This window comes from Brassica napus, chromosome C1 (genome assembly GCF_020379485.1).
Source record: "Brassica napus cultivar Da-Ae chromosome C1, Da-Ae, whole genome shotgun sequence".
Taxonomy (NCBI): Eukaryota; Viridiplantae; Streptophyta; class Magnoliopsida; order Brassicales; family Brassicaceae; genus Brassica; species Brassica napus.
This window is the reverse complement of record NC_063444.1, coordinates 41,334,518-41,361,801: the sequence shown is the minus strand read 5'-3', so window position 1 is coordinate 41,361,801 and position 27,284 is coordinate 41,334,518. Positions and strand designations below refer to the sequence as shown.

At 36.1% G+C, this 27,284-nt stretch overlaps 2 protein-coding genes, 1 long non-coding RNA gene and 1 other non-coding gene across 6 annotated transcripts; 3 read left to right on the top strand and 1 right to left on the bottom strand.

Moving 5' to 3' along the window:
* Nucleotides 1–516: 516 nt before the first annotated feature.
* On the top strand, nt 517–1,735 carry LOC111211717. The gene is made up of 3 exons (XR_002662674.2): nt 517–1,032; nt 1,110–1,297; nt 1,394–1,735. It is a non-coding gene; the product is annotated as an uncharacterized LOC111211717 (long non-coding RNA).
* A 4,921-nt stretch (nt 1,736–6,656) lies between these two features.
* Nucleotides 6,657–6,763, top strand: LOC125581070. The gene has a single exon (XR_007318781.1). It is a non-coding gene; the product is annotated as a small nucleolar RNA R71 (small nucleolar RNA).
* A 9,142-nt stretch (nt 6,764–15,905) lies between these two features.
* Nucleotides 15,906–16,540, top strand: LOC106416956 (the record flags this gene model as incomplete). The annotated part of the gene is made up of 2 exons (XM_022695166.2): nt 15,906–16,100; nt 16,174–16,540. Coding segments are annotated over 2 exons (378 nt in total), but the record flags the coding sequence as incomplete, so codon positions are not given.
* Nucleotides 16,541–19,434: 2,894 nt separating this feature from the next.
* On the bottom strand, nt 19,435–21,584 carry LOC111211718 (probable 1-acyl-sn-glycerol-3-phosphate acyltransferase 5). 3 transcript variants are annotated; one of them, XM_048744533.1, is made up of 3 exons: nt 21,388–21,584; nt 20,200–20,925; nt 19,435–20,134 (listed from the first exon to the last, which is right to left on the bottom strand). In XM_048744533.1, the coding sequence occupies exons 2-3, from the start codon at nt 20,772–20,774 to the stop codon at nt 19,573–19,575; spliced, it is 1,137 nt and encodes a 378-aa protein (XP_048600490.1). In that variant the 5' UTR covers nt 20,775–20,925; nt 21,388–21,584; the 3' UTR covers nt 19,435–19,572. The 3 variants fall into 3 exon arrangements, with proteins under 3 accessions (XP_048600490.1, XP_022568705.1, XP_048600491.1); XM_022712984.2 differs by having other exon boundaries at nt 21,297–21,574; XM_048744534.1 differs by lacking the exon at nt 21,388–21,584 and adding an exon at nt 21,170–21,367.
* Nucleotides 21,585–27,284: the final 5,700 nt, after the last annotated feature.

The following is a 27,284-nucleotide window of genomic DNA, read 5'->3' as shown; positions in this document are numbered from 1 at the left end:
ATAACACATTTTATTGAATCATTTAATGTACAAAATGTACGTCGGAAAATATTTTCAGAAATTTAATTAATTATAGTTATGAACTTAAGTCCCAACACTTGATTTGTTATTACAAGTAATTAACATCAAACCCTTATAACTTATATAACTCATATATGTCAACTAAATTTCCCGAAAATGTTAAACATATTTTCACGTTAATTATTTGTTTTGAACCGAATCACTTAATATATATAGTCGAAACATAACAAAACTCCCAAACGAAACCCTAAAATAAATCCAAAGCTGTAATCTTTACATACTATAACCTAAAATCTTAAAATAAACTAATTTTTTTCTCTTTTAATCTTAATCTATAACTTCCAAATACACTAACCTTAAATCATTGAAAAAACTCTATACCCTAAACCCTTGAAATTTCAAACATAAATCATACATAGACTGAATATAAACTTCAAATCTAAACGTTTAAAACTAAATCTTAATCACAAACCTTCATATACAAACTCCAACCCTTATACTCTCAAAATTCAAACCCCTAAATCATAAACATAATACTTAACCTTCAAACATTATAAAAAAAAATCACCGAACTCTAAGTTTCATTTATAAATCTATTTATTTCAAATATTAATCCTAAAATTTTATTAAATGAATCGTTAGTTAAAATGCCAAAAAACTTAATTAAAATGTTCTTAGACACAATCACCAAAAACACAATCACTCCGGTAGTCACATTCTTCCCCACGACCATTAGCCCTTTACATACAACTATTGTGTTTGATTGGATGGTAAAGAATAAAAAAGAAGGTAAAATATGATTGGTTGAATAAATATGTGGCAAGGATTGACTCAAACTAATCTTAACTGTTGATTGTATCATCCATCTAATGGACATAAATTATTTGTGCTTCTTGCCTTTCTCTCTTTTCCTCTCCTCTCTTCGTCGTTTATTCGTTTTCATCCATTATCTCTTTCTGCAACAGTTGATGGCTTCACCTCCCTCACCGGGTTTCACCACCACCATCACTGGTATCTCTCTTCGTCTTTCTCTTCTCTGGCTTCACCTCTAGCTATTTCTAGTAGTAATTTTTTTGTTTTGTTTACAGAACTGAGAAAAACAGTGATGAAACATGAAGGATGAGTGGTAGTGTGACGGAGAAGACAGTAAAGAGGAGGACGGCGGGAAGAGGAACCACCACCACCTTGAACAAGTCTTATGTGGATGATTTCTTCTGAAACAGCGGCGGAGAGAGGAGGCATGAAGAAATCGAGGTGGCGATGGAGTTATGTGAAGGTGGTGAGCTTTCAAGCCAGATATGGATTCAGATTCTTTAACCCTAATCCCTTTAGATATAGTTTCTTTAACAACTGTATATTGATATTTGTGTAGATTTAAGAAGAGGAAGAGAGAGAAGAAGAAGAAGAAGAAGAAGAGGAAGTTGTAGAGGAGGAGATGTGAACGGAGTGGAAGGAGATGAGACACATACATAACCGGACTGGAAAGAGGCGACGAGGAGATGTGACCAGAGTGGAAGGAGACAAAGCAGAGACTTGACCGGAGTGGAACGAGATGAGGCGGAGACCTGACCAAAGTTACCCCGGTGGTGGTTCGCCGATGTCGTCAAAGTCACGCCGGTGGTGGTTTTGTATAATATTTGTATATACACATGTATTTAGATTTGTATTTGTACGTATACATTTTTATTTTAATAAAATTTATATTTAATAATTATTGCAATTTTTTATTTAATTTTTTTTTGTTTTTTTTTCAAAAAATTTGCGAGGAAACTGTGTCTGGTTGATGCATCTGATGTTAGGAGTTTTTAAGGCTCCTAAGACAAATTTTGTAGTATAGTGAATGTCGAACCAGTTCTGAAGGATATCAAAGCACCGAGAATATATGTACTCACTTAATCTAAGTGCTACCAATGATTTAGATGGATTTTAAACTACTACTAATACTAGAAAGCAATTACAGAATGATACTTTCTTGACTAAGGGAAAAGAAAACTCATGGGCATAGGGATTAGACCTTGGGTGATCAAGTATCGAACTAAGGATGGCAAATGATCAATCAAACTATCGACCTTAAGCCTAGACACAATTCTAATCAAGCTCTATGTCTAGATGAATGCTCATTTGCTAACATATCTCAAACATCAAATGTCTTTGGTTGAATAATGTGAAAGCAATCATTGCTAACAAGTCTATTAACTATCTTAGCACCTTTAACAACAAATGTCTTTGGCAAAGTATACTAAAAGCCTAGGAGAGTTGTCTCAGGCATTTCATCAAACACCTTTTGGGTGGGAAATGCCTATTGATCAACTTTTGAGTGGCCAACTCAGAAGATGCATTATGAATACTCTACTAGCAAGGAACAAGAATGATCTACACTAAAACATCATAGAACTACCCTAATCACCCTTGATCTCCCTAACCCATGAATTCAAAAGGTGATTACTCACTAATCTCCATGATTCCTTTTAAACCCATGGTGGATTTCAGATTAATCATGTAGAGAAATAGATAAGAAATCAACAAGAACACAAGATGAAAGCAATGAAATCTGAATCCAAAAGAAGTTTTACTAGTTGTTCTTCAGAAAAGAGATTGTCCTTTTGGTGGCTACAAAAAGGTACTTAAAAACATAGGTTTTGAAAAGTAAAAACGTGCATAATGAAATGACCAAAAGGCCCTTGAGAAAACATGAATTCGGCCAAACAAATAGACGCGGAGCGACCTCGGCTTGTCGCTGTGAGAGGTCGCTCCCGGGTCATTTCTTCGCGAGCGACCTGGCTGTGTTGCTCCGAAGACGTCGCTCCCGGGTCGTTTCTTCGCGAGCGGCCTGGCTGTGTCGCTCTGAAGACGTCGCTCCGGGCTTGCTCAGAAACCATAGACGCGAGCGACCTTAGGGTGTCGCTCTAGGAGGTCGCTCCCGGCTTGTTCGTCGCTCTCAAATTGACACAACCCGAGCGACCTCTGGGTGTCGCTGTGGTGAGGTCGCTCTAGGAGCTGGAGCGACTTCGCCTTGTCGCTCTAGGAGGTCGCTCCGAAGCGTAAATGGCGAGCGAGTTCATGGCGTCGCTCCGGTAGGTCGCTCCCATGCATTGCTCGTCTAATGATCACCTTAATCACCTCTTTTGAGCTCCAAACGCACCCAAGAACTCCATGTGGTACTCCAATACATGATAAAGACTCATGTATGCAAAATGCAACCTAAACATGGCTAAATCCTAGTCTATACGATCAAAATGCGCATGGATGAATGGATAAAATAATGTAAATATGCAAGATATCAACTCCCCCAAACTTATTCTTTTACTTGTCCTCAAGTGAACTTTCTAGAACTCATAGGGAGAGAGGTTTGAAGGTGGGAGCTCATAGCCAAAAGGAACACACAAAGCACTCAAATCAACATCTAAATTCAGTATTAGTACATCCTCTCTCATTATACTCTAGCTTCTCTAGGCCTATCTCAACTATTTTCATCCTTACACTCATCATCATGCATTCACACATGCAAATCAGCCAACTCTCAAGTTCATTAAGCATAGCATTAAGTGAATTCTTGCAAATGGTCAATTGGTCCAAATCATTTGGTTGAGTAAGGGAATGCTTTTATTGAAGTGGGTCAAGAGGTTCAAAATCCATGATCTTTTAAAGTGGTTTACTATCAAAACAAGTAGCCTTGACATTGCACATAATATATCTAAGAAAGAGACCAACTCATGCATACAATGCTCAATCTCCATTGTTCTACCCTTTTCCCAAACATACAGGTTACACAATCACTTTCCAATGTCAAACCCAACTCTCATCTCTCACCAAAAGATCCTAAGAATACTTTGCACATAAAACTCTTTTTCTTTGAAATCTATAAAGGATTTTCTTAACTTCTAAACAAATCTTAGCTCTAAACAACTTTGCTAGCCCCCTTTTTCTTTCTTTTTATCTTCTCTTTTTTTTATATATATATATATATATATAATTTTTTTTTTTTCGGAGGCCAAGACTTTTCATAAACTCGAGCTAGACGTTTATCTATTAATTCCAATAAGATTATCCATTTAAACACAAAGAGTCTATTCTTTTCCTTTGAACTTTTCATGCTTCCAAACCATAGTCACCACACTCACCCCCACCTATAGCTAGACAATAGAGTGCCTAATCTAGCAAGAATGAAGACCAAGCATTGTCGTTCCCGATACTCTCAACATTATGCACATGTAAGGCTTTCCGAAAAATGTCTCACTCATCAAATAATGAAAGCTTAAAAGGAGGAAGGGATTTTGGGAATGGTGTACCACTAGAGTTTGTCAAAAAAGATTGGCATAAAGGATGTGACAGCTCAAGTGTGTATATTCATGATTCAGTACACAAGGGACCATGAGCAAGATGCATTAAGTTCGTTCAGTTCAAATAAGGTTGTAGTTGGCTTCAAAGACTGAGTTTCAGAAATCAACAAGTTTCAGGAAGAGTCTTCAAGGCTCGAAGCATACAAGTGTTTTTGAGAGGTGCATAAGCTACTCAGGTGCAAAGTAATGTTCGTTACAAGGCATTTCAAATCATTGCTCCCAATGCAAGTAAATGCAACCTATATGCTCTAGATTCTCCTAGAAATGCAAATGATGCAAACTAAATGAATTTTTTTTTATGCAAATATATATGTATAATGCAATGCATGAGACTCAAAATCATCAAAGCAAACGTGATCAAATACTTGGTACCTCCTCCAAACTTAAATGACACAGTCTCTGTGTTGTCAAGGAGAGGGAGATACCCAAAAAGAGAAAACTAATATGCAAAAACGAAATGGTATATACAAGGGAAAGTAGTGGGTTACCTTCTATGGGGAATGAGTAGAGGGAGATGCTCCCTCCTCGTCGTCCTCAGGTGGTAACTCTTCAAGGTGCTCATCAGCAAGAGTGCCCATCTCTTCAATGTAGAAGGCTTTCCCGAACACAGTTGGTTTCTTCATTTTCTCCTTGATGTCAAAGTGGAGAACATGCCCTTTACCCAAATGGAGATCAATCGTGCCCTCTTTCACCTTAACAATTGCTCCTGCTGTAGCTAAGAATGGCCTTCCAAGAATCAATGGGTCTTGAGCCTTCTCACCCATCTTAAGCACCACAAAATCTGTAGGTATCTCATACCTTCCAATCTTCACAGGTAGGTCCTCTAAGATACCCACATGGTACTTCACTGAACGATCAGCTAACACCAGAGAGAGTCTACACTTCTTGTACTGAGTGAATCCAAGCTTCTTTGCAACAGACAAAGGCATCACGCTTACACTAGCTCCCAAATCGCAGAGACATTTCTCAAATACCATAGGTCCAAGAGCACAAGGTAGTGTGAAGCATCCTGGATCCTCTAACTTCTCTGGAACATCAAGCCTCTGGATGATGGCACTGCACTCATGGGTAAGAATCATCATGCTTTCCATTTCCTTCTTCTTTGCAGCTACAACATCTTTCAGGAACTTGTTGTTTTGAGGAATCAACATGAAAGCATCGATGATGGGCATTGCAACCTGAGCTTCACTCATTTGCTTCTCAAACAAAGCCTTGTACTTCTCTAGCAGCTGCCTCTTGAATCTACCAGGGAATGGTAGTTTGGGTTCATAGGGAGGAGGAACAAAAGAATTATCACTTGCTGGAGCAAGAACTTCACCATCTTTCACTGTTTTCTTCTCTTCCCCAACCTTTCCTTTACCTTTGGCTTCCACTATCTTCTCCAAGATTTCATCATTGGTTTTCTCATGAACAATCACCACTTCATCATCTAAGTTGATGGCCACCTCCTCACCTAGTTTCTCAGCATCCCTGGTGAGGGTTGTAGGAGGTAACTGCTTACCACTCCTAAGGGTGATAGCTTTGGCCTCCTTGGGGTTTTGGTCAGATTTTCCAGGTAGAGATCATTGCTGGTGATTCTGGTGAGTGTTCATGGAAGCAAACTGATTCTCTAAATTCTTGACCGTAGAAGCAAGATGTGAGAATTTGTTGTTGAGCTCATTGTAGCTTCCATCAATCTTGGAATGAAGGTTCTTCAACTCATAACCAATATGCTTCTCACTTCTAGTCTGAGACTCCAAGATTTGTTTCAGTAAGGTGTCAGTGCTGCTCTCTTGAGGAGCAGAGGAACCAGATGAGAGGTTTTGGTGAGGCTGATAGCTGCCTTGCTGGTTGTTTCTAGGCGGATAACCACTCTGTTGGTTGTTGGGATAGAATTTCTGTTGGTAGTTGTTGTACTGAAAGTTGGGCTCTTTTTTGTACCAGCTACCATTGTTGTTAATGAAACACAACTCCTCTTGACCTTCCAAACCCTCAACCTCATTGACAGCAGGTGGATCATCCTGCTTGGAGTTACCAACAAACTTCAGCTGCTCTTGGGTGGCTTTTTCAGCTATGAGTAGGTCGATCTTGTCTTCCAAAGCTTTGATCTCTTTCCTCGTCTGCTTATCATCACCCCTACTGCCTCTGTCGTGGTCTGCACTGTAGTCTGCATCACTCTTCACCATGTTGTCAACCAGCTCCTCTGCATCTTCCTCAGTTCTTCCCAAGAAGAACCCATTACTAGCTGTATCCAAACCGGCTATGTATTTAGGAAGAGCTCCCCTGTAGAATGTGCTCAACAGGCTTCCTTTAGAGAAACCATGGTGAGGGCATTGAGCTTAGTAGCCCTTGAATCTCTCCCAGGCTTCACTGAATCCTTCCAAGCCCTTCTGTTGAAAGCTGGAGATCTCATTTCTCATCTTAGCAGTTCTTGAAGTAGAGAAGAACTTCTCCAAGAATGCTTTCTTGCAGGCATCCCAAGTGGTGATAGAGTCGCTGGGTAGGGACTTCTCCCACTGACGCGCCTTATCCCCCAAAGAGAAAGGGAATAACTTCAGCTTTAAGGCATCCTCTGACACACCATTGGTTTTTGATAATCCACAGTAGCTGTCGAACCTGTCCAAGTGATCGAATGGGTCCTCTAAAGCCAAGCCATGATATTTGTTGTTCTCGATCACGTTGAGGAGTCCTGACTTGACCTCAAAGTTGTTGGCTGCCACAGCCGGTGCTCGGATTCCCAGTCTATGACCATGAATGTTGGGCCGGTCATAAGCACCAATGGGTCGAGCTACCCGCGGTTGGTGTTCAGCCCCCTGCGATGGATCTGCCATATCAATATCCAATCTCTGCAAGTGGGGCTTGTTGTTCTTCTTCTCTTCTAGCTCTTGCACACTCCCTCTCGAAAGCTCTGATGTCTGCTACTATTGGAACTAGGTTTGATGGACCCCTGCTCCTCAAGTTCATACACCTGAAAGTGAAAGGTAGGTGAAGAAGAAGATTCAGTAACAAAACAAAATTAAAATGACTTAGTCTCAAGCAAGTGACTAAATCTCAATGTTTAAATCTACTCAGAATTTGGCAACGGCGCCAATTTGATGTTAGGAGTTTTCAAGGCTCCTAAGACAAATGTTGTAATATAGTGAATGTCGAACCAGTTCTGAGGGATATAAAAGCACCGAGAATATAAGTACTCACTTAATCTAAGTGCAACCAATGATTTAGATGGGTTTTAAACTACTACTAATACTAAAAAGCAATTACAGAATGATACTTTCTTGACTAAGGTAAAAGAGAACTCATGGGCATAGGGATTAGACCTTGGGTGATCAAGTATCGAACTAAGGATGGCAAATGATCAATCAAACTATCGACCTTAAGCCTAAACACAATTCTAAGCAAGCTCTATGTCTAGATGAATGCTCATTTGCTAACATATCTCAAACATCAAATGTCTTTGGTTGAATAATGTGAAAGCAATCATTGCTAACAAGTCTATTAGCTATCTTAGCACCTTTAACAACAAATGTCTTTGGCAAAGTATACTAAAAGCCTAGGAGAGTTGTTTCAGGCATTTCATCAAACACCTTTTGGGTGGGAAATGCCTATTGATCAACTTTTGAGTGGCCAACTCAGAAGATACATTGTGAATACTCTACTAGCAAGGAACAAGAATGATCTACACTAAAATATCCTAGAACTACCCTAATCACCCTTGATCTCCATAACCCATGAATTCAAAAGGTGATTACTCACTAATCTCCATGATTCCTCTTAAACCCATGGTGGATTTCAGATTAATCATGTAGAGAAATAGATAAGAAATCAACAAGAACACAAGATGAAAGCAGTGAAATCTGAATCCAAAAGAAGTTTTACTAGTTGTTCTTCAAAAAAGAGATTGTCCTTTTGGTGGCTACAAAAAGGTACTTAAAAACATAGGTTTTGAAAAGTAAAAACGTGCATAATGAAATGACCAAAAGGCCCTTGAGAAAACATGAATTCGGCCAAACAAATAGACGCGGAGCGACCTCGGCTCGTCGCTGCGAGAAGTCGCTCCCGGGTCGTTTCTTCACGAGCGACCTGGCTGTGTCGCTCCGAAGACGTCGCTCCCGGGTCGTTTCTTCGCGAGCGACCTGGCTGTGTCGCTCTGAAGACGTCGCTCCGGGCTTGCTCAGAAACCATAGACGCGAGCGACCTTAGGGTGTCGCTCTAGGAGGTCGCTCCCGGCTTGTTCGTCGCTCTCAAATCGACACAACCCGAGCGACCTCTGGGTGTCGCTGTGGTGAGGTCGCTCTAGGAGCTGGAGCGACTTCGCCTTGTCACTCTAGGAGGTCGCTCCGAAGCGTAAATGGCGAGCGAGTTCATGGCATCACTCCGGTAGGTCGCTCCCATGCATTGCTCGTCCAATGATCACCTTAATCACCTCTTTTGAGCTCCAAACGCACCCAAGAACTTCATGTGGTACTCCAATACCTGATAAAGACTCATGTATGCAAAATGCAACCTAAACATGGCTAAATCCTAGTCTATATGATCAAAATGCGCATGGATGAATGAATAAAATAATGTAAATATGCAAGATATCAGCATCGCAAATTTGCGACTAACCATATTGCAAATTTGTGATTATCTATTTTTCGTCGCAAATTTGTGAAGAATCATATTCCATCGCAAATTTGCGAGGAAATATTTTCCGTTGCAAATTTGCGAGGAAATTGCGAGCGTTTTTCATTTGCGAAGACAGATTTGCGAGGAATATGTTTCCCTCGCAATTTCTTTGCGAATTGCGATTTGCAAGGGAATTGCGAGGATTTCTTCCCGTGTTTTCTTGTAGTGCTTGCTTTAAGATTAAGACAGAGCTTAATTACCCAACAATGAGACTTATGAGAGTACGTCCTTCCACTTTAATTTAGTTGATGAGGGCGGAAAGAAACTCATTACGCATGTAAATTTGTTTTAATAAAAAACAAAGAATAATAAGGCATATTCGCCGATTCAAATGCATTAGATTCACGTACGTGTGCCTGTTTTTTTGGGTCTAAAATACGAGTGCATGTTTTCACCTATAACATGAGAAAAAGAAGAACAAAATTTAGGTTATTAAATTCACTTCAACTTTTATAACCAACCAAAATACCATGTAAGACTAATTAAAAATGTAATAAAATTCGAAAAAAAAATGGTTGAAAAAACAACACAATGTTAACGCCGTCAGTAAAAACCAAAACTCTAAAAATCTAAAATTTAAACTCCAACCCAAAAACCTAAACTTTAAACCCCAAATCCTAAATCATAAACTCTAAATCTTAAATTCTAAACCCAAATCGTAAACCCTAAATCCAAAACTCTAAACCATAAATCCTAAATCTTAAACTCTAACCCTAAATCCTAAACCTTAAACCCTAAATACTATCCTAAATCCTAAACCTTAAACCCATCACTTGATTAAGGGTTGGGTTTAGGATTTAATGTTTAGAGTTTAGAGTTTAAGATTGATGGTTTAGGTTTATGGTTTAGATTTTTGGGTTTAGGTTTTAGAATTTAGGATTTAGAGTTTTGGATTTAAATTTTATATTTTTTTAGTTTCGGGTTTTATAGTCGTTAATGTCGGTATTGTTTTTTCTCAGATTTGTTTTTTGATTTTGTTACCTTTTTTTAGCTAATCTTACATGACGCTTTGGTTGGCTATAAAAGGTGATATGAATTTAAATTCACCGTAAAGGTGAACCCAAGTATTGTTTGAAAATGAAATACGTATATTATATGCATAATTTGAAGATTTTAACTAGGAGCTTTCGGTTGGTTAACCGTGTTCGGAATGGAGTACAGTTTTTTGGGGATTTTTCAGGATTATAGCTTTCCAGTTCCCATTTGAGTATTATTTTAATATGAATCAATTTTAATTAATTAAATTTCGGAGTTGGATATAATTAGTAAATTATGTCAAACTCATTTTGTGAATATACTTATTTCAGATTCTCAGTTTGTGGTCAAATATTTTTATTTATTATATCAAATAATCATGAAATTAGTATTTGAGTTACTTATTTAAAATATAAAATTTATTTTATATATTATATTAAAAAATATAAAATTTAATATTTGAAATACTTATTTAGGTTACAAATATTTATTTTGAATACTAATTTGAATTTTTGGATCAGGGTCTTCTGGATTTTTTTTTTTTTTTGAATTACCACTTCGGATTCTGCTTAACATGTCAAATTTGGATATATTTATACTACTATATAAGATCCATTCAAATATTTACATCTTTGGTCATATATAGATCCGAGTTTTTTGGTTCGAGTCAGTTTAAATCTCGGATTCTATGTTTTTTTGTCTAGGCCTAGTTCTAACTTCTAACTAAACTAAAGTTGATTAATAAATGTATTTTTGTCTTAACTGAAATGAATAGGTTTAATGTAACGAAATAATTTCTAGTCTTCTGATAAAAAATTGTGTGTATTACTATAAGTGTTATTCTTGGGTTCACCCCCTAGGGTGAACCTCTTCACCAGCGAATATGATTTCATTATTTCAAATTCATTATCTTTTAAAAAAGGAAACAAAATATTATCAAGTTATATAATGTTTTTAAAATAAAAAAGTGAAAAAAATAGCAGCTACAGAAAAAAAAAATTAAAAAAATCTTTTTAACGTCATCAGCAAAACAATAAACCCTAAATCCTAATCCCTAAACCCTAAATCCTAAACCCTAAACCCTAGGGTAAACCTAAACCCTTGGATAAACCCTAAATCCTTGGGTAAATCCTAAACTTTAAATAAAAACACTAAACCCTAAATCCTAAACCCTAAACCCTTGAGTGTTTTAGTGTTTATTGATTTTGATTTAGAGTTTAAGATTTATCCTAGAGTTTAAGATTTATCCTAGAGTTTAGGGTTTACCCAAGGGTTTAGGGTTTAGGATTTAGGGATTAGAATTTAGGGTTTAATGTTTTGCTGATGACGTTAAAAATATTTTTTTTTGTAATTACTACTATTTTTTATTTATTTCTTTTTACCTTTTAATTTTAAAAAGATAATATAATTTGACAATATTTTGTTTTCTTTTTTAAAAGATATCGAATATGAAATAACATAATCCTATTGGTTGGTGAACCTAGAGGTTCAGCCCATAGGGTGAACCCAAGAATAAGTCTTCCTATAATGTATATATTAAGTATTAAGGTTCCCTAGAGAAGCCGGGTCAAAGCACCCAACAGTCCAAGGCCACATGTCTTGATTCTTGAAGATAATAAGATGTAAATTATCACTCTAACAATAATACTAAAAGATTAATCCTGCAAATGTTGTAAGATGCTGTTCATATATGCTATTTATGGATACTTGCAAGAAACTATCAGTCGAGAAGTCGTTGGCATACAAGAGCAGTCGCTGTTATGAAGACTAAGAATTGTCAAACAACTTGCTTCTACTTGTAGACTATATTAGTCTAACAACAACAACAAAAACCCAAGTAATTATCAAAACCATTTTGTCTTCTTGAGCAGTCAAATATCCGTTTAATCTATTTCTAAATTTCTTGGAGCGTTTTGGTTGTGGTTATGGCCCGTTCAGCTTTGCTACTTGCCATATGGAATTCGACTCTAGTTTTCCCTAATGGGATTAAAAATATGGTCCAGTGACCTGTAGGTCTGGCAAAAAAAATATATAAATTCTTGGTTCTTACACTTTATGAGTACCATATGAAATACATTATGCGTGGCAATCTTAAAGTTACAAACTACCTAAGATACTTTATTTTAGAGGGCAAGTACTTGAGAAAGCTCTTTGATTTCTTCCGGATCACATCAGTTTCTTAGCTTTTAATACTATGTTTAGTCATAAGCTTTCTTCTATCATGCCTAATCTATACTACTAAAGCAGGATCCTATTGTCTTTTTTACTTTAGCCTGCCCTTTCTTTATTAACATTGCATATTTCATTAAAGGCAATCAAGTAATATTAATAACACATCTATATTGGGCCATTATTTTCGGATCCAGCCCACTATCCACATCAAATCTCTCTTGGGCCATTTGAGCCGATTAAGAAATCAGATCCAATTCTCACATTTTTTTCCTTTGGGCCATTGAGTCCAAATTCAAATAATTTTTTTTTCAACCATTCTTAATTAATTTTTTTTTTCTTAATATAATTTAAGCATTCATAAAAAAAAATTAATTTTTTCATTGTAAAGTATAAATCTTTATTAAAAGTATATAATTATTTTTATTAAAAATATTAACCACATAATAAAATTAATTCATCAGAGTTATACCAAATTAATTCATTAAAAAAATAAATTTTAATTTTTTAAACATAAATAATCATTTAAAATGAAACACGATAAAGAAAGATAAAAAATTTAAGTCTTTTATAAAATAAAACACAAATATATGAAATATGACGCTAAATATTTGTCAATTGAAAAAAAAAGAAAATAAATCCGCGCTTTGAAAGCGCGGATCAAAATCTAGTATTACTTTAATTCACTACTCAAAATATTGCTCTCCTTAAAAAAAATGTGGTTCTGACTATGATGCGTCTAGTATGAATCATGATGAAGTACCATGTTATGGGTAATATAATAATATCACTATGGAAATAAGTTTTTTAATTTAGGAATAAGAAGATGTACATTTTCAGCATTACCTAATTTTAGTGTGTGTGTTTTGTTAAAAGGACTCATTAATAGTCGATATTACCACCTCAACATATCATGTTAGAAAAAGAATCCAATTATTGAGGAAACAGTAAATGGTGAAGTGGGCCAAATTTTAGCAGAAAAGGCAGCCATCATAAGCGACCATAACATTAGGCAGCTCAGATCTTTGGACTCTTATATGATATGATTTGACTTCTACTTTCGCATTTTCAGTGTGATTTTAATTTTACACACGTATATGTTCGTAAACTCAAAAATATGAACTATTTTAAGAACATCTATTGCTAAAAAAAATTTAAAGCCAAACAACAATATATCAATTAATTCAACACATAGACATCATATATCTGATTTATCATCTAATGCATCGCATCTAATCTATTAATTTGCAAGTGTCGGTACTCAAAATTCGTTGACTTGAAAGTTGACAGTTGGACCGTGAGGCTATAAGACAAATAATGATTTGTTTAAGACGTAATCTAAAAATTATTGTTTTTTTGTTGTACAAGAATCATACATTGAACGGTTGGTACTATTACGTATGTATATGATTTTATAATGAAACAGTAATAAACTAAAATGAGCAGCAAAAAAAATTAAGAACATATATTAACATTTTGCCAGAAGAGAATAATATTAAATTAGCTCATCACGATATCACTGATATTTATGTTATTTTGAGTGTAGACTTCTACGGACTACAGGTATGGTCTTTATTCTTTAAGACTCGGTGTGGAGAGTCCACACAATCTTCTATGCTGTACCAAAAGTCCACCACGTGCTGTTGAATTTCTACGCTTCTGCTTCCTCTTTATTTCAGAGGCATATGTGTATATTATACGTTTTTGAATATGTTGTTATGATTATGAGACATCCAAAGAGAATTGAAAATTTCTGTGACATGCGGAGTGACACTACTTGATCGCATTACATCGACATACAAACAAACGATCAGAGCCTATGTTTATTAACCAAATATAATCCAAAATATTTGTAAAAGAGAAGAAAATATACTAGTTAGTCAAAGGAAAATAATATAGAATATACAACATATCTTTTTACGAATCTTGAGTCTGTTGGGAAAAAAAAACTACTACTTGATTATTATGATTATATGAATTAAGTGGGAATTCAAACTGAAAGATAAGGAGAAAATCTATAAATAGATGCAAACTATATGGCTTCCACAGCTGTATCTATACGTGAATGCAGCTTCTGACAGCTTAAGATGCTCCCAAAACCAGTAATAAGTTAGTAACATATAATTCACAGGATTTTAATTTATGTTTTATTTTGCTTGTATAGTATCATGGGTTGATGTAACTAGCTGGAGAGGATGACCTACAATATTAACAACATATATTTTTTAGCAAATACACTACATCCATCAAACTTGTAACTTATTTTCTTCGTTATTGTTATGGATGTGACTTTTAAGAAACTAGATACTCTTAAATACATATTTTCTTTAGTATATATAATAATAATACACTTATTAACCTAAATTTTGACCAAATGGACACGAATGAAAGGAGTAATGGTTTACGTTGAATAAAGCAAATGGTGTCACGTCGGTAATCTATAACAATAGGGGATCCATCCGTTGGGCCACGGCTTAAATCAAAAAAAAAAAAGAAATGTTACAATCATTTGATATATATCACACAATCCTAAAGGGTACTCTGTGGTTCAGATTGAGGTAAGCCTCAATACTCTAAGATTACCACAAAGACTTTTCTTTTTGAATTTTCCAGCGTTTTTATCTCTATTTCCTCTAATAGTATCTGCAACAACTTGTTTGGTACATCCTTGTTGATGGGTTTGCTCAGTGATGAAGCTGATTTTAGTGGTTGTGTATAATGCAATATTGTCAGACAGAATGCTTTATAGGGTTTACCAACATTTTGACTGATTTAACGAGCTAGTGAAAATCATTTTTTTGAAGCTGAAAATCACAGAGCTGTTTACGTGAAATGTGAATATATATGGAAATATTCTTTCAGTCCAAATAAACATGATTACATAAGCAGGCATGTGGCATGTGGCATGTGCTGTACGTGGAAAGGTCATAAACTAGAGATGGGTGGATTTGTGGACCAGTTATAAAGTACGTTGTGGTTTGTCCAATATATATGTGGACAAACATATTTAAGAGTCATTATATCTTTAGCTCTTTTTTTATTGTATGCTAAGTGGCTACAGATCATTTCTAAATTGATGAGTCATTATATCTATATTGTTTGTAACAGTTTCAAGACTATATTGTTTATAATATATAGACTACTTACCCTATAAAAGTAACATAGCGGTGAGTTTATCAATAAGATCGGTCTATACGTACTATCAGGAAGTGAATAAAAAATCATCCGGTTATTAATTTTGTTAAAATTCATTGGAAGATAAGCCCAAACTAACAAAGTTTAGATCTTTGTCAATTGTCACGATTGAGGACGCACTAATTAAAAAGTTAGATTGTAAACTTTTGTAGATGTATTGTTCACAAAAAAAATCTTTTTAGATATATAAATATAAGTAATGTATTATAAAGTGGGTATATCTACATTCATACGTTGAATATGTTAGAAGTAAAAGCACGATTTTCATGCGACTGTATGTATGAAATATGAAAGAAATTGAGCTTATAAAAAATATATCCTCCTTTAGGGTAAAGTTTCTAAAACCAAGAAAAAAAGTAAATGAAAAATGCAATAATTAGATAGAATCGGTGCCTAATTAAGAAAATTTAGAGTTGGTAAAAACCCCATACATGGTGGCTTGGTATTGGCTTGTTCCTTTCACATGAAGGAAAAAAATTTGTGTCTTTTTTCGTCGTTCTCTTCTTCGATATTGTCGAAGTCTCTTGATGGGTTCTCTTTCAACTACTTCATAGATGAAGTTTGATCCGTTTTATTGTTGATCGATTCTATCTCTCTTTTCTCCGATTATGTCTCTCTCTTGGTCGATTCTGTCTCTCTCTTTCTTCAATAAAGGATCTTCCTGGGCTCGAACCTGATCCATTCGAAGGTTCTCAGTGGGATGGTTTAGGGTTCTTCGTTCACTACTTGTGGGCTTTTGGAATCGTTTTTGCGGTAAGTTTTAAATCAAATCCAAATTGAAATTTCGTTTAAAGCAAGCGGTTATAACTTTTTAATTTTGTTACAGTTAATCTCCAGTGGAATTGCGGCGGGGACGTATAACGAAGGTGCGACGGATATCAAGGAGACGCCAGTTTATAAGGAGGCGATGGAGTCTCGTGACCTTCTTGATGAGGCAGAGGTAGAGGGTTCAAACTCCGAAGATGTTTTTGAGTCTAATCCAACTGAAGTGGCGCCTAGTTTGGAGTAGTTTCGGTTCAGTGTTTTGTAAAAGCCATATTTGAAGTTGATCATGAGCTTCTTGTGTTCGTAATTTTACAGAATCAAAGCGAAAAGCCATTATTTTACAGGTTGATTGTAGCTAAGCCTTGGTTAGCTGAATCTTAAACTTGTCTGAAGCTTGACATGAATTGCTTCTTCTTTTTTTTGCATCACATGCGCTCCATTAAAGTTGGTTTAACCTCGACGACGAATCATCTGGAACCTCTTCGATAATCTCTACTCCAAAAATATATTACTGCTCGGAATATGTTCGACAAAATGCCTGAGAGAAACGTTTACTCGTGGAACGCTGTGATCTCGGCCATTGTAAAGTTAGAAGTGCATTTTCTGAAGGTAAGGCTGTCAACTGGGCGGCCCAACACCCAAATGGGTGTGTTTAGTTGTGCATATATTTTTCTAGACCCAAAACACCAACACCCATATTTAGCCCACACCCAATAACACCCAATAACACCCAAATCCAACTTTACCCATCACCCAGCTGGACAACCCAAGCCCACCCATTTATAAGCAAATCTGTTTAAACTTAATCTAAATCCAATTTTAATGTTATTGAAAAATTCTGAATACAAATGTGTTGTAACATAAATTCAATAGACTTCAATAACCGTGTTTTATGTAAAAAAAAATTATAACTCTCTGTTTTATATAAGAAAAAAATTATAACTCTCTGTTTTATACTTTTATGTAGAAAAAATTTTTATAACTAAACGTTTATATGGATTGAGCAGAGAAGAGAAAACAACTAAACAAATAAAAGGAGTCCTTTGCTGTGATTTTAACCAACTGGTTCATCACGATTTTAACTAAGCAAATCACGAGAATAAATATAAACGTTCACGAGAAAATCAAAGCTAGATCAAACCGTAATAAACCCAACCTTTTCTGAAACAAGAGAATAACAGTTTATATGGATTCAATTCTATTAGTAATCAAGCGCACATTTTACTCAGGAGGGCCTAACGTTCACGTCAACTATCAAACACACGCATACAATTTGTAGAATCTTCGATTGTTATCAATTAGATTTTTGCTAAACCCACAAACTTAAAACGATCACACTCATCGGTCAATCCTCTTATTACGAAAATATGAAACCCAGAAACATGAACACACAAAACCCACAAACTCACGGCGTCGAGAATAAGATCAAAGCTTAAACTCAAAGTTACAGAAGCTAAAAATCAAGAATCATACCTAAAATCGCGAGAAGAAAAAGTCACAAGTAGAAAAATGGAGAAATTTTGTTAGGGTTTAGAGTATCAATGCTGGAGAAGATGAATCACAAGGAGAGAACCATTTTTCATCGCAAAAGAACGTAGATCTAATTTTTCCCTAAAATTAGAAAATCTAATTAGGCTAACCCAATGTCCAATTGGATTGGACCAAATTGTCCATAGATAAACTGGGTTTTTAGCCCAACTGGACCATAAAATATTCGGACTTAATTATAATCCGCCCAAAACAGTCTGGACTGGGCCACACCCATGAGCACCCAACCAGTTGACATCCCTAGACTGAAGGAGATTTGATTGAAGTATAACACTTTGCTTTCAGGGTTTTGCCAAAACTGATGGATGTGAGAGTGAAGCCCTTGAGATGTTTGGTGAGAATCACTGCAGTGCTTATCCAATGTGGTTCACGGTGAAAACAGTGAATGATGCAACTAGGTTTGCCGTGAGTTCTCTCATTCACATGTTTTCAAAATGTGGGAGTTGTTAAAGAAGTTTGTAATGTCTTTAACGGGTCGTGTGTTGACTTTGTTGCTGGTGTGAATTGAAATGGGACGAGCACACTATCGCGGCTGTACTAAATGAATAAGAAACTTGCTACTGCATTTGTTGACATGTATTCAAAATGTGGGAACGTTGTTGTGTATGCTGAAAAGGTCTTTAATAGTAGCTTTGAGAGAGACACAGTTGTTTATAAAACGTCCTCCATTGATGGAAGGGCCTCTTACGTTTTAACTTTGGTCAAACCAGACGACAAAGTCATGTGAGTACCAATGGAATCTCTGGTCTTTATTCATTTCATTCTCTCTTTTTTTTTTGGACAACTATTCATTTCATTCTTTCATGGTGTCTTTAACATGTTTTAGAGTTGAAGTGAACTGTTCACTGTATGTTTCCATTCTGCAGTCACTCTTACTAATATTTATTTTTGTTTTATTCTGTTGAAGAAACCAAGCAACACAAGTACAATGCAGTCAAGACAACAACATCATATCAACACAAAACAGTAACAGAAACCAGCACAAGAACAATGGACTCATGAAGAAAATCAAAGCGCAAAGCGCAACCTTCCAAAAGAAAACCTCTCTTAGCAAGTTTCCTTAAATAAGCCACACTTGTCCGGGAGTTTAGTAGCGAGGTCAAGGTAGATCCCACCGAGAAAGGGATTGGTTTTCTGCGTGCAGAGACACTGTAAGTTCGCCTTAGACAGGGCAGCACAGCAAGGGCCTTTGAGATCAGTCGCGATGAGCGATGGGTTCGTAGTCTCCACATACCGCTTGCAAGCGTTCAAACCATTTAAAGACATGCCGCAGAGACCTGGCTGTCCGCTTGCTGCCGTGAGTGTCAAGGCAAGAACCAAGGTAATAACAACAAGCTTGTTTGGCTCCATGGCTTTGATTACTTTAAGAGAGTTTTTCACTAATTGTTTTTGCAACTACTTGATGGGTTTTCTCTCCTCTTAGCTTAGGATAGGCTAGGCTACCAGCTTCATAGGGTTTATATAGAGAGGATGGGCACATTACCGCTGAGCTTAGATCTACAAATTTTATGATATTAAAATGAAAACATGGGTGCCCCCTAGCATCATATAACACAATAATTTTGTGATTAGTCTCAGCTAATCCCATGTGCATATTATTCATCAATATCCATATTCATTGAAGAGCATGTGTAGGCGTATCTCCAATGTCTGATATGGTCTACACTATGCAAGTTGTTTAATTTATATTCTTTTCTTGAAACTATAATGTAAGAAGAGTAGAAGACCCGTGTGGCACATTGGCATTTACTATGAGTTTACATGTGTAGATGAATGTATGAAACCATATAATTATATAAGCGGTCATCATTTATTGAGCTTGAGCTCACATTTCATAAATAGAATTTGGATTGAGTCTTAACCTCAAAAATATATAATTGTAAACGTAAAATATGAAAGTTTATTTGTTTAATCATTTGAAGGCTTTTTTTGCAGTCCCAACAAGTGGAACAGAACGAAGATTGAAATGTGTAGCGGAGGCCAAGTAGGCACAGACCAAAGAGACAGAGACCTTGAACCAGATCATTGACGAAAAGAAGGTGAGATACGTGCAGATGGTCGTGAAGAAAATCACTGCCATGCAGTTTATGAGGTGCTTCAGTGTGTTGAACTCTTTTTCTGTTCCTTCGTTAGGGAAATGGCCACTGGAGTAGAAGTCACTGAGAAGCTGGTCTTTGAGCTGAAACGCGTTCATTAACCAATCATTGATCTCCTTTTCTTGATTTGGGATTTTGCTTTGGTTGATTCGACGGATGTGGATGTGAACTTCTGATGGTTCGATACCATAGACGTTGTCTAAGAAAGACGGACAACGGGTTTTATAGCCGATGGTCACGTCATAAACTGCATCAAGTGAGGAACTCAGTTCTTGCAAGCAAGAGACGAAACCTTTAGTCCTTGGAAGCAGCACGTTGCTCAGTACTGGTAAGCCATGTTCGGCTGCAAACTTCTTGCTCCTTTCGCATTTAGCCTCTCTGCATGGTGAAAATGCTTTAAACCAAAAGGGTTTTTTAAACAAGAATGATAAGCGGCAACTTACGTGTAATCTGTGCCTTCAGGGAAAAGAGCAAGCCATAAAGCGTCTCTAGGATCCTTAAAACTTGAAACTATCTGCCTCAAGTTCGCTTCATCCACTTCCCATCTCCGCTCAACGGGAATAAACTCAAAGAGGTGAAACGCCCAACCAAACAGAGGTAGTTTCATCAAGCTGCTCTTAAGCACATACTTCATGTTCCCAATCTGGCCTTTGCGCAGTGCAAGATCCCAGAAGTACATCCAATCAACTTCTGTTCGGTGATTCGCAATGAGCAATACTCGTTCCTCGCAAGGAACTTTATCCCCAGAGAAGACAACTTTGGTTCCGTTTATCTTCTCAAAGAGGAAAGGCCACAAGGCGAGCCAGGAGCCGAAGAAGAAAGAAACACATTTACGGCTATAGTGTATGCTGAAGAGTCTCAACACTACACCTGATAGGAACCCCCAGAATATCAACATCATAAAAGCTGTTGAAACCAACACCATCAGACATGTTATACCTCTCAACACTCTTATCAGAGACAACTTGTTGTTAGAGTTCGGTATGTTTCCTTCACTCTTTGTAACTTTATTTTCCATGTTGTGAACACCTTAAGATAATCTATTTACCCTCCTATGTTGTGTCTGCTCTTGATTCAAGAATTGGTACCATCAGAGGTTCGTATGGTTCAACATCATCATAAGAGTTCTTAACTTCACCTGCTTTGATATGATCAAAGACTTAAAGAACCTGACATAACCTAAAATATATTAATCAACAGAATATAGAAAACTAATAATGAAAACAAATGTCTGGAATTTAATTAAAAAAAATTGAAGAAGATGAGAAAATCATAAAAGGTTCATGTGAAAGCTTTCATATTTAATTACTAAACACTGCACATGTTCAAAGATAAACAGGTTTTTAAATAGAAAAAAATCAAACTAAGAATCTAAGGATCTGACTAATATTTGGATTTAAAATAAAGAATAACCTTTGTTCGCAGACATATACATTGTCAAGAAAAAATGAACAGCCGACCATAATAATCAAGATTCAAGGTCAAATCTGAGTAAGGAATCCAAATAATACAATAAGAAAAAAGAGCATTGCAAACTTACAGAAAGAATCAGAATACAATGCAGATGTACTATCAGATTTTTTTTGTTTTATTTAGTTCTGGAAATAAGATAGAAGAAGAAGACAGCTTACCGTGCTTATTATAAACAGTGCAGAAAGAAAGACTTAATGGCCGAGAAAAAAAGATCACCAAGCAAGTCAAAAGGACTACGACTTGTTCGAAAAAGGGCTCGGAGGTGGTTGGTAATCACGGTTTATGCCACCGGTTCTCGTAGAAAGTACTCAACATGGATGGTGCGGAAATTTAAACCACTGTCCCCTCTCCTCCTTTTTCGTTAAATATTAAATTGGCTTCATGTCACTATTATTTGTTCACCCTCATTAAATATTTTTAAGAAACTAAAAAGTAAACAGATCAGATTCTACATTAGGCCGGGCTTATAAAGCCCATAAGTTTAAATGCAGAGTAGAATCTCTTCGTAGGAACTTTTGGTGGATTAGGGATTTAGATTTTAAATTTGAAGGTTTTAATGTTTTATGTATTTTCCATGTTTCCAAAACACATGGGCATGTTTGTTTACCTATCTTGCGACCTACGACTGATCGTAGATCGCAGGTTGTTGTTCGTTTTGCTGGTGTATAACATGCAATATGCAATTGGTCGCATGTCGCAGGTTTTGTTATTCGTTTTGATACTGCGCGACTGATCGCGCGTAGTTGCAGGTTCTCATTCAAGTCGCCCGAAAAAACAGCGACTAAAAATTAAGAAAATTTTGATCGCGTGACTGGTCGCAGATTGCAGGTCGCGCGACACGTCAACATGCATAATTTTAATTGTATGTCGCAGGTTTAGTCGTACGTCGCAAATCGCAGGTCGCACGACATGTAAACGAACGTAATCTTAGTCGCGGATCGTAAGTCGGAGGTCGCGCGATACGTAAACGAACATGCCATAGAACCATTAACAGTAGTCAGTGACGATCACTAAACGACAATTGACAAAATTAATATTTAATATAGTTTAATTAATATTGATAGATTTAGAACCAAACTAAATCAAACCAAAAATTGAATCAGTATTCAAATTTCTATAATATAATTTATCTTTAATTTAAAAATAATTAAATAATTAAATTGGTCTGCTAAATCGCGAGAGTATTCATGATTATGCCGAATAATTTGCATTCGCTCTTCCTTGCGATCGCAATGCAAATATTTCTAGCAGACCTTTACATTTCTGAACACTTAAACTAACGCCCTTCATAATGCCTTCCACTGTCAATCATAAGTTAGGGTAATAGGTAGCTGGTTTCCACCACCACCATTGCAACTACAACTAAGGAGAAAAGTAGCGGTTGCAATGAGAATGATGTCCTCAAAAGAGCTCATGAAATATTCTACAACAACCATAAGAATAAATTCACTCTTGAGCATGCTTGGAAGGAGTTGCGGAACGACCAGAAGTGGTGTGACCCTTACAGTGCTAAAAACGATGGAGGCTCTAAGAAGAGGAAGTGTGATGATGGTGCAGATTCTCCAAGCTCTCAAGCAACTGAAGCCAAGCGTCCCGCGGGTGTGAAGGCAGCTAAGGCCGTGGTAAGAAGACTATGGCAGAGGAGAATGTGCTGAATGAGTTTCAGAGAATGTGGGACATTAAACAGCAGGACTTGGCAATGAAGGAAATGTTGTCGGAGATGAGTCTACTTGACTCTCTTATTGCAAAAAAAGAACCTCTAGCGGAGTATGAAGAAGCCCTCAAGAAGAAGCTCATCAGTGACTTAATGTTTAATTAGTTTAAGTGTAAGTGTAGCTCTCTGTTTCTTGTTACTTATTTTCAATGCTTCGAGTTGTATGTTTCTGTTTCTCTCTCGGATGTTCTTGTGCTAGTTCTGTTGTTGTTTCATGTTCTTGTTTGTTGTCTGTTTCATGTTCATGTTCTTGTTCAGTAATGAGAATGATATGTTCTGTTTCATGTTCTTGTTTGTTGTTCTATGTCAATGTCGTGTTATTGATTCTGCTTATTGACTCATGTTCTTCTTTGTTTCAGGTGGTTGTTCTTTGTTTCCAGGGGTTCTTGTTTGTTTCAGGCGGCTCTGTACTCTCGTGTAGTCGTTAAAGAGTGGAGCATTGGAGTCACTTGTATTCTAATGTCACAAGACAATGTACTCTCTTGTATTCTAATGTCACGGACTCTCTTGTGCTCTCTTGTACTCTCTTGTATTCTCATATCACATGTGTTGTACTCTCTTGTATGCTCATGTCATAGACTTTGTATGTTTGTGTAATGGCACGGACTTTGTATGTTTTAGTCTCACCGATGGTATTGAGAAACTTGTATAAATGAAAGTGTATTCACTTCATCACACATTCCATCTCACGTTCTTTCTTACATCTCAAGTTCAGTGTATTCACTTCATCACACATTCCATCTCATGTTATTAATTCTTACATCTTAACTTCTTTCTTCTTTGTCAAGTTACTTCTTTCTTCTCGTTTACTTCTTCCTTCTCAATTTCTTTCTTCTTTCTCAAGTTCCTTCTCAAGTTCTTTCTTGAAAACAAGTTTGTAACTAAGTATTATAAACAAGTTTGTAAGCAAGTTCCAAAAACAAGTTTCCTTCGACTTGTAAACAAGTTTTATAAAAAAATTTCATTATGGCTTATTCTTCTCAAAACACTTTTGAGGGATCACTTGATGAAAATTTTGATCAACATTTTGATCAAACCTTTGAAATTTTTTCCATTCATTACGGTGGTGAAGAAGATGAGAGGAAGGAAAGGAAAAAAAAGAATTTATATCGAAAGAAATCACGAAGAATGCCATGTACGTTTATGGAATGAATATTTCAGTGAAACTCCAACGTATCCTGAAAATTTATTCCAACGACGTTTTAGAATGAACAAGCCATTGTTCATGCACATTATTGATCGACTCTCCAACGAAGTTCAATTCTTTTGCCAAAAGAAAGATAGTCTTGGAAGGCTTGGTCTCTCTCCACTTCAAAAGTGTACAGCAGCCATTCGTGTCTTGGCATATGGTTCTGCGGCTGATGCGGTCGACGAATACTTCCGGCTCGGTGAAACGACAACTCGTAAATGTTTGGAGAATTTTGTGGAAGGCATAATTTATTTGTTCAGCGATGAGTACCTAAGAAGACCAACACCGGCTGATCTTCAACGTCTACTTGATATTGGAGAGCATCGTGGATTTTCTGGGATGATAAGAAGCATCGATTGTATGCATTGGGAGTGGAAGAATTGTCCCACCGCTTGGAAAGGACAATATTCTCGTGGTTCGGGTAAACCAACAATCGTTTTAGAGGCGGTTACTTCATATGATCTCTGGATATGGCATGCATTTTTTGGACCTCCAGGTACATTAAATGATATCAATGTTCTTGATCGCCCACCTGTTTTTGATGACATAATAAATGGTCAAACTCCGCAAGTCACTTACTCTGTCAATGGAATAGAGTATAATTTGGCTTACTATTTCACCGATGATATTTATCCGAAATGAGCAATTTTTATCCAATCTATTCCAATACCACAAGGGCCGAAAGCAGTTTTATTTGCTCAACGTCAAGAGGCTGTCCGAAAAGATGTCGAGCGTGCTTTTGGAGTCTTGCAAGCTCGCTTTGTCATTGTTAAAAATCCAGCACTTTTTTTAGGATAAAGTCAAAATTGGGAAGATTATGAGAGCATGTATCATACTCCATAATATGATAGTAGAAGACGAACGAGATGGATACACTCAATTTGATGTTTCAGAGTTCCAACAAGGAGAAGACACCGGAAGTTCACATGTTGATCTCACGTATTCTACAGATATCCCTACAAATATCGCCAATATGATGGGTGTTTGAACTAGAATTCGTGATAATAGACAAATGCATCTACAACTGAATGATGATTTGATTGAACATATATTGGGTAAATTTGGACGTGATGGAGATTACTGAGCTCGGATGTTTTTTTCGAATTATTCTCGATTATTGTTTTTATGTTCTTTTTTTAAATCTTTGTTTTAAATGTTATCTTGTAATATGTTTTATTTAATAAATAAATTTTATCTTAAAAAATTATTTAATATTTTTTTTAAGAATCCTTAATTAAAAAATTCTCATTGGACCACTCAAAAATAGAAGTTTCTTAACAAAAGTTTTTAGGTTATAATTATTATTGAAAAATTATTAAAAACTAGGGATAATAGCACTATACGAGAAATTTTAGTAATCATTTTGACTTTTGTCTTTTGATGATGAACTTGTAATTGAGATTTGTTTGATTTAATTATACGTCAGATAAGACTGATAGCGTGTCATGTTCAATATATAAACATGATGCTCATTTATCACATGGAAATTTGTTTGTCGGTCTTTCAAAAGAAAGTAAACCACCATTTTCTTAATTAAGAGCATTTGTTCGTTGAATCAACTAACTTTCATAATTAAGACCAACCTTATTAGAATGTGTTGGAATTTGGAAGTGAATTTTCACCACGCAACACGCCAGCAAACGGAGAAGGATACTTTGTTAGCAGTGTATATTATCTTAACTCAGCTGAAAACTCATTAGTCGAAGAGAGAGACCTTGTAGGCATCCTGTAGAATTTACGAATAACATACGAGTTTGAGACTGCAAACCTATTATGAATATATTACTTCTATATATTACTATACTAATTTTTTATATCTTTTTAATTAACTTTGTTAAAATCAGAAGTATGTTACTTCAAAAAAAAATCAATACAAATGATATTATTTGAAGTAAATTCAAATTAAATTTGTTATAAACAAAATGAACATACAATACACACGTACATGCAGCAGAAACGTTACCAACAATTGACTAGTAAAACAAAAAGTGGAAACTGGAAGGTTGAAAACAAGCTGAAGTCTCAAAAAATAACACTTTAACCCCGAAATTTACAAATTTGCAAATTAATGCTCTTACATATTCAATCGCTCTCTGATAATGATAATGTTGGGATGATGTGATCTTAGTAAATTTTTTCAGAGCTTCTTCAATCATCGCAACAAATCCAGCCTTTGGCAGGAGGTGAACGGCTGAAGTTTACACTGATCTGTTTTTCCTTGCGAGTGTGAATCTCTCCATCTTCTCCTTCATTGACTTGTAAAACACTCAAAACTAATTAACTTTCACATAAATCGCATACAACAACAAAAATATAGAGAGGTAGAGCAGATTCTAACAACATAATAATACTATATATATGGGTATACATTAAGCAAATGACTTACTAAGTTTCCGGTTTCTGAAAACAGGAATGACTGCCGAACATGAAGATGCAATGCATACAAGTAAAAGTGAAGCTATTAATAAAAAGAACTTGAGATTCATTTTGTTTTTTCCTCCATTTATCTTTTGCTTTGCCAAGTATAAATAACATTTAGTGTAAGGCTATTAGGTAGAGCTTATAATTAGGGTCGTTCTCACCACCAGTCGGTGGTGATATGTATAAGTCAATGTATTTGAAATGACCCGATGTTGATGACTATTTAATCTTGTTCTTTCTCCTTGAACTTGTATGAGATGAAAGAAAGGCGCCACTAGGAGGTACCTTATAGGTATCTTTGAAAGTACGTCCAATATTCCGTGACTACATATATTGGTTTAAATTGAATCATGTTCATCTTTAGATTTTATGTTCATCTTTTGAAAAAACAAAGCTGCAAAAATGAACCAACAGACACATACAGAAAACACACGCATACACACACACACAGACAATGATCCACACAAGAGAAGACCGTACACACCTAGCTATCAAGGGGAGGGGTTGTGAAAGCGACCAGAGAAAAGGGTAAGAAAGTTATCTTGATCATGACTCGTGAGTCGTGATGTTGTGTTGAATAGCATGAAGAGGTACCTTAGAGCGATCAAGACAAGCGTTCTTCTCTCCTTCCACTACTACTACTACTACTCTACTATAACATATAATTTCATTTATTTAATTAGTATGTATCACATAATGAAACAAAACCTTAACAAACAATCAGAGATCAC

What these genes read in the sequence shown, in the direction of transcription:
- LOC111211718 (XM_048744533.1), bottom strand. Translation starts at nt 20,774, where the DNA reads ATGGAAAATAAAGTTACAAAGAGTGAAGGAAACATACCGAACTCTAAC. An exon ending in CCTGAAGGCACAGATTACAC is followed by an intron (nt 20,135 to 20,199) that starts GTAAGTTGCCGC and finishes TTCACCATGCAG; the next exon opens with AGAGGCTAAATGCGAAAGGA.